Below are 7119 nucleotides of genomic sequence, written 5' to 3' on the forward strand. Positions count from 1 at the left end.
TGAGTCACAGCACCAGACGGCACCGAAATGCCCCTTTGTCCAGCCACAGCTTTCATTGCTTCCCTCGGCCCAGAGCTGTCCGCGAGTACCCCTCGCTGGCTGCTCATAGAGCTCCCCCGTAACACAGGGCTTTGCCTAGGGAGCAACTCAGCTGCCAGCGGGAGAATAATAGAAATGAAGGAGGACAAAGGCCTCTTATGTCCCATGTAGTCCATCTGGAGGGCTGGGGAGGGAGCAGCAGAGGACTCTTCATCTCCTCCCCTGCATATTTTCTCCGACTGTAAAGCCTAAAGCTCCCTTGCTGCAGACTAAACCGATTCCTTCTTGTCCTGCCCTGGGTGCACACAGAGAACAATTGATCACCAGCCTCTTGAGAACAACCTCTTACAGAGTTGGAGACTTCTCAGGTCCCCTCCTCAGCCTTCTCTTCTCTAGCTAAACATTCCCAGTTCTTTCAACCTTCCCTCAGATGGGGCAGGTTTTCTAACCCTTTTATCGTTTTTGTTACTAGCCTCGGGCCTCTCTCCCCTTTGTTCACATCTTTCCTGAAGTGTCGCACCCCAGCTGGACACAGTACTCCAGCTGATGCCTCACCAGTGCCACGTACACTGGGATACTTACCGCCCTTGTGGTGCACGCAGGTACAATGGACTGCCACCAAATTGACTTGTTCTACCTGAAACCCCCTACACTGTTCTCTGCGGTACTGCTGCCTAGCCAATTATTCCTCATTTTGTAGCTGTGCATTTGATTTTTCCTTCCTCAGTGTAGTACTTGGCTCTTCTCGTTACTGTATTTCATCTTATTGATTTTAGACCAATTCTTCAAAAAGAGCTTGATAAATTGAATTCTAATCCTGTCCTCCAAAAACGCTTGCACTCTCTCCACCTTCCTCTAAGTCATTAATGAAAATATTGACTAGCACTGGACCCAGCTCAGACCCCATTAGGACCCCACTTGAGAAGTCCTCCCACCTCAAGCCATTGAGATGTACTCTGTGAGTATGGTTTGTCAGCCAGTTGTGTAAAGTCCTTCCTAAAAATCAAGATATACCACAGATCTTTCTTCCTCCCTATCTTGCAGGCTGGTTCCCCTGGGAGGGAGGGCAGTGATGTTGGTTTGACACGATTTACTCTTGACAAATCCATGTTGGCTATTCTAGATAACCCTATCACCCGCCACACTTGAACAAACGGATTATGTAATAATTTGTTCCACTATCGATCTAGCCTCCCTGCTTCCCCATACAGCTTGGTCTGTCTTTCTAGATTGTATGCCCTTTGGGTCAGGGACTGTCCGTGCCTAGTGCAATGGAGTCCTGATCACTGGGTGAGGTCTATGTATGCCATACAGATATCATCTACCTACCTCGTCTGTAATTCATCTCACTGTAGTATCTAGGCCCTCTCTCCTTGTACAAATGAGTAGAAGAGGATGCTTGCATTCCTTTCTTCCTTACATACCTATTATTAAAAGTCCTTTGCTCTTTAAAATGCAGCAGCAATAAAAGTGGGACAAATCATGGAGAAAGGCCAGGCCAGGCCAGATCTTCAGCCTAAGCCTGCATGCCCACCCAGCCATCTGATAGCCCTGCAGTCCGAGGCAGCTGACCTGGCCAGCCACAGCCTGGCTGCAGGTCTTTTATTGCAGTGGAAGCAATGCTCTTCTTAGCTGCCACGAAACCAAGGCCCTTTGCTCCTCCACAGTTTGCCTGCCCCCTTGTAAGGTTGGACACCCCTGGAGGGAGCCTTGCGGCTGGGTGCTGTGGAGAAGATATTGTGATGCTGTGAGGGTCTGACTCTTCCCATTGTTGAGCAAAGAGTTCACCTGCTGTTGCGAAGGCATGGAGAGCCAATCTGCATGCAAATGTCACAGCTCAAGGGATGGAATTAGTCTGAAAACAGAAGGGCAGCTCTTCAGCGGGTGAACGCCGTTACAGCTTTCTTGGTTTCAGTGGTGCTCTGTCCGGCAAGTCACACCAGCTAAGGAGCTGCCTTATGGTGGCACCTGCTCATTAAAATGCATAAAAACAACACAGCAAAACTGCACCTCCCGCTCCCCCGGTGTCATTGTGCTCGCTCTCATTATGTACAGAAACTAATTACACAAATGCAACAATGGAATGCCAATTACACAGACGTCTTTTCTGCTGTGCGGATTTTCCCTTTGGCCTCTTCTCTCACATGAATGTTCTGCCTATCAGTTAATAAGCTGTTTACTTCCCTCGATACATTCCAAGACAGTTTGTACATATCCTGGCCCAGTCTCTTACAAATATCCTCTCTCATTTCTCTCTCCTTCCCCTATCTTCACTGACCCACCTATGCCCCCGTTTCTGCATCTGTCTACCTCTCCGTCCATGCACATGCATCTCTCAGTTTCTATATCTGCCTCCCTGCACGCACCACACTGATACTCAGGGTTTCTGAGTGTCTTGTCACAAACCTTCATCCAACCTGAAACGTCTCACTTGTCAAAAACACTGAAATTCCCATAATTCTCCTATGGTCTTTCACAGCTGAGCTAAATTCCTGCCACGCCATGGCCGGCCCCGGGATGGAGTCAGAAGGCAGAATCAACAAGACCATCTCTTCTTTAATGAGCCATAAAAGGAACTTGACTTATTCACCCTACTACCAGCACTCCCCACCTGTTGCTGCCCTCTATATCGTCTCCTACTTGTTCATCTTTGCCTTGTGCATGGTTGGGAACAGTCTGGTTTGCTTCATCGTGCTGAAGAACAGCCGGATGCGGACGGTCACCAACCTCTTCATCCTGAACCTGGCCATCAGCGACCTGCTGGTTGGGATTTTTTGTGTGCCCACCACACTGGTGGACAATTTAATCACAGGTAAGGCGTGAGGGTGAGCCTAAGTGCTCTCTGTGCTGGGCCAGCCGTGTCCCACCTACAAGAACGAACGAGAAGAGAGGCATTGCTGAGTGATCTGAGGAAGGACTGACCCAAATCCAGTTTCCCCTGGGTTCTCAGGGACAGCCTTTCACTGCGCCAGACCATTTACATACCCAGCTGCCTCAGAGGGGAGGTGTCGGCTGGTACTTACTAATAGCATTTATAAGGTGATTTCCTTCTTCAAAGCAAAGTGTAAGGAGACCACTAAGACCTAACGCAGCCTTCGGAACACAGGCAATGCAGTTCCATTAACGAGCACCTGAAGGTGTAAACACCCGACAGAGAGGAGGACCATTTAGGGCTGTACAAGTGGTGCAAAGCTGGGTGCCTCACAGTAAAGAAATAAACGCTGCCTCGTTTGCAAAGCTGCCGAGCGCCTGTAGTTCCCACGGAAGTCCGTGGGCTCAGCAGCCGCTCAGCACCTTTGGAAAAATGGGGCCCCTTGCCCTGGTCCATGCTGTTGGCGAGATGAGGGGAGCTGTGCAGTGGGTTGTGAGCGCCACAGGCTTGATCCAAAGCCCGTGGAAGTCAACTGTTGGCTCCAGAGATCTATGGATCAGGCCCTGGGACCCTAAGGAAAGCTGTGGAGCAGCTGTGCTAAGTGCCCCTTACACAGGGCGCAGCAACGGACTTGAAACTGCACCTCTTGGTCTCAGGGAGCTTCTGCTTCCCATGGACTCACACTGACCCTTGTCTGTTTTCTGCCAGGCTGGCCCTTCAGCAACGGAGTCTGCAAGATGAGTGGGCTGGTTCAAGGCATGTCTGTTTCCTCGTCCGTTTTCACGCTGGTGGCGATTGCGGTGGACAGGTGAGAAAGGGCGGCAGGAGGGAAAGCAGATCTGCAACAGCAGAAACAGAAGCTCCCCTGCCCCGACTTTAAATAAAACAAATTTGGTGCCAGGTTCAAAGCACAGAGCTCTGAAGCTCCTTCCAACTCCCATGAAGAGCAACAGGGAAAAATTCCCATCGATTTACACTGGGATTGGAGCAGGCCATTTATCCACAGTGCTGCCAGTCCCAGCTTCCCCACATCGTCCTGCCAATGTGCCCAGGCGAACCCTTCTCAGTGCGAGAAGGTTACTCAGGCCTCCAGGCCCATTCAGCCCCTTCGGCCAGGTCAGCACCACAAGCTTTTGCTTGCAGAGCTCTGTTGGTCAGGGGTGAGATTTGGGACTGAGACAGCTGTGCTGGCAAAAGCCAGTGTGGTGTGTAGGGGGGTGGGGGAGAGGCAGGCATAAGCTCTACCAGCGAAAGCGCAGCGTCCATGTCTGCTGCGTCTGCACTGGGAGCGCTGGGCTGCACTGGCAAAGCCTTCCAAGCGGCTTTAGGCTCTATGCTGCCACAACGAGGGCCAGTCTAGCCAGCTGCGGAGGGGATGCCTGCCCATATGGAAGTCCCAAACTCCTTCCACAGAAAAGGGCCCTGAGTAGCCATCAGCGAGCAACTGCTACCAAGAGGGACAGGACTGAGAGCAGTGCAGCTCCTCCGTCCCTTTATCAGTCTCTGAGCTGTCCCGTTCCCTCACTCCAAACCTTTCAGGTCTGAAATTTGCGGCACTGAAGCCGTTCAGGCTCAGCGTAAAGACTGATGGTTTTGCAAGACAACTACATTTAATTAAAAAGTCAATTACCTGGAGAACAGTTATGAAGCTCTGACCTAATAACTCTGGAATTATTTCGAAGAACCACCACCAGAATCAAAAGGTTATTTCCATTCCCACACGTTTTTATCATTAACTGCTCTCTGCCCCCTCCCAGCCAGCCATTCAGAGCAGGACAATGTGGCAAAGGCAGACAATTACCACAATCAAATGCAGGCTTCCTTGGTTTGTAAATTTTATGCTGCAGGGTAAGTTGGGGAGTTTGACTTTGAGGGAACGTGCAAACTCCAGATAAGACTGGAATGGATGGGTATCTTCCCGCTTCCAGGCACATGCCAGCCTCTAAATGATCAGAGTTAGGGAGAAAATTGTCTCCTGGGCAGGTTCTTCCATGAATGCCCACTGCAGATTTTCTTCAACCTTCCTCTAAAGCAGCTAGTACTATGCACTGTCAGACATGAGATACTGGGCAAAAGGGACCCCTGGCCAGAGCGAATCTGGCAAGAAAAGCTATCTGAGAGCTGGATGAAAGTTTTCCTCTGAAAGGAGGGTGGTGCTGGAGGGTGGCGTGTTGTTGTTTGGTTTTGTTTATGATGATCAAAATTGGATTTTTTACCAAAGACATTTTCATGAAAAATGTCCATTTTTGTCAAAAATTGTTGGACAGAATGGGAAAAACCTTTTAAATGAAAACCCCTCGTGCTTGGAACGAGTGCCCCATAAACAGAAGCAAACCTTCCGCCTCCGCAAAACTCCTTTGCCATGCAGCCTACACGAAGCTCGATAAGTTATGTTGCTGGTGTACTGAGACCACTGCCTATCATCCTGACCAGAACTGTCTCATTGTCTCCTTGTGCTCCTGTCTGTCTCCACCTGCTGTACTTGTCTTGTACTTGGCTCCAGCCCCAAAGAGCTGATGACCCATCTCTTTGTTCTGTGTTTGTACAGCACCTAGCACAAACAGGGGCCTTGTTCGTGACGAGGGCTCCTTGCCGCTATGGTAATACAAGCAGTCAGTAATGAGAACAGGTATCTCCACTACAGAACATAGGCACAGTGTCAAGACACAAGCAGTGAAATCCTGGCTCTGCTGAAGTTGATGGTAATTTTACAAGTGAACCAGGATTTCACCCCTTCTCTCTTTCCATGGAAGTTTTGCCACGACTTCAATGGAAGCAGCATTAGGCCAATATTAAGAGCCTTTGAAAAAATCCAGCAAACGGTTGGATTAGATAATGCGGAGCCCTGCCCCTTTCCACCTCTGTGGGCATGAGACCCACAGAGACAGGATATGGGAGTTACCTACCTGTCTTCCAGGCCCAAGGGAATTGTGCACCATGGCCTAAGGGAACCTGGTACTGTTTTGTGCTTAGATGGCCTTTGGCGTCTTGCTCTGCGGCAGCTGCCTCGGTAGAACTCACCCATCTGTCTGTTGGTTTTGCACCAGGTTCCGCTGCATCATTTACCCCTTTCACTCCAAGCTCAGCCTGCTCAAAGCCCTGAACACCATCACCATCATCTGGGTCCTGGCCATCACCATCATGTGCCCTTCGGCGGTCATGCTCACTGTAGTGCAGATTGAGGATCACTACATGGTGTACGACGACAACCAGAGCCTGGCTTACCCCTTGTATTCCTGCTACGAGGCCTGGCCCAACAGTGAGATGCGCAAGGTCTACACCACCGTTCTTTTTGCCCACATCTATGTGGCCCCACTGACCCTCATCATGGCCATGTACGGTAGGATTGGGGTCAAGCTCTACAGGTCATCGGGCCCGGTGAGCAAGCACAGGGTGGAGAGCCAGGAGTGCTGCTCTGCTGCCGTCTCCAGGCGGAAGGTCAAGGTAATCAAGATGCTCATTCTGGTGGCCTTGCTCTTCATGCTTTCCTGGCTGCCCCTGTGGACCCTGATGCTGTTCACGGACTACACCAAGCTGGAGGACGACCAGATCGACCTGCTGACAGGCTACATCTTCCCCTTCGCCCACTGGCTGGCCTTCTCCAACAGCAGCATCAATCCCATCATCTATGGCTACTTCAATGAGAACTTCAAGCGGGGCTTCCAGGCAGCCTTCCGCTTCCACGTCTGCTCAGAGGAGATCGGGCACCACGGGGCCTATTCTGAGAAGGTGACAGGCAGCACCAGCGGCTTCAGCGCTCGCAACAAGGTCTGCATGGACAGAGAATCCTCCCCCTCCATTTGCCTCAAGAACTTGCATGCCAAAGCCCCCTGCCCTGTGCAGAATGGACAGGCCCAGACACTGGGGCTTCCCCTGCCGGATGTCGATAAAATCACCCCTTTGAACAAAGTCTGCAAAGCGTGGGATGAGTGAGAAGGCTGGCAAGATGGGAATGCTGTCTCTTTCATTTGTTACTGTGACGTTTGTGCCGTGATGAGTATTTTCCCAGCAGGCCTGGCTACCTAGCTATTTGTACTCTGCTTTGTAAATGCAAAATGAATCACACGGGGCTACTGTTCAATATTCCTATTGCTGCACAAACATCTGCCCATTGCTTTCAGGGTACAGTGGAGACTACCTGGCATATAAAATGTTTATGTAGTAAAGCTATAACTCCATGCTACGTCTCTTGGCTTGCAATCAGAATC

The 7119-nt window shown here is 50.6% G+C and overlaps 1 protein-coding gene across 1 annotated transcript; it reads left to right on the forward strand.

Moving 5' to 3' along the window:
• The first annotated feature begins 2541 nt into the window (after positions 1-2541).
• On the forward strand, positions 2542-6844 carry LOC137154914 (neuropeptide FF receptor 1-like). Its single transcript, XM_067550766.1, has 3 exons — positions 2542-2851; positions 3620-3719; positions 5959-6844. The coding sequence occupies exons 1-3, from the start codon at positions 2542-2544 to the stop codon at positions 6842-6844; spliced, it is 1296 nt and encodes a 431-aa protein (XP_067406867.1).
• Positions 6845-7119: the final 275 nt, after the last annotated feature.

This window comes from Emydura macquarii, unplaced genomic scaffold (genome assembly GCF_026122565.2).
Source record: "Emydura macquarii macquarii isolate MOO-44397 ecotype Brisbane River unplaced genomic scaffold, CSIRO-AGI_Emac_v2 contig_1313, whole genome shotgun sequence".
Lineage (NCBI taxonomy): Eukaryota > Metazoa > Chordata > Testudines > Chelidae > Emydura > Emydura macquarii.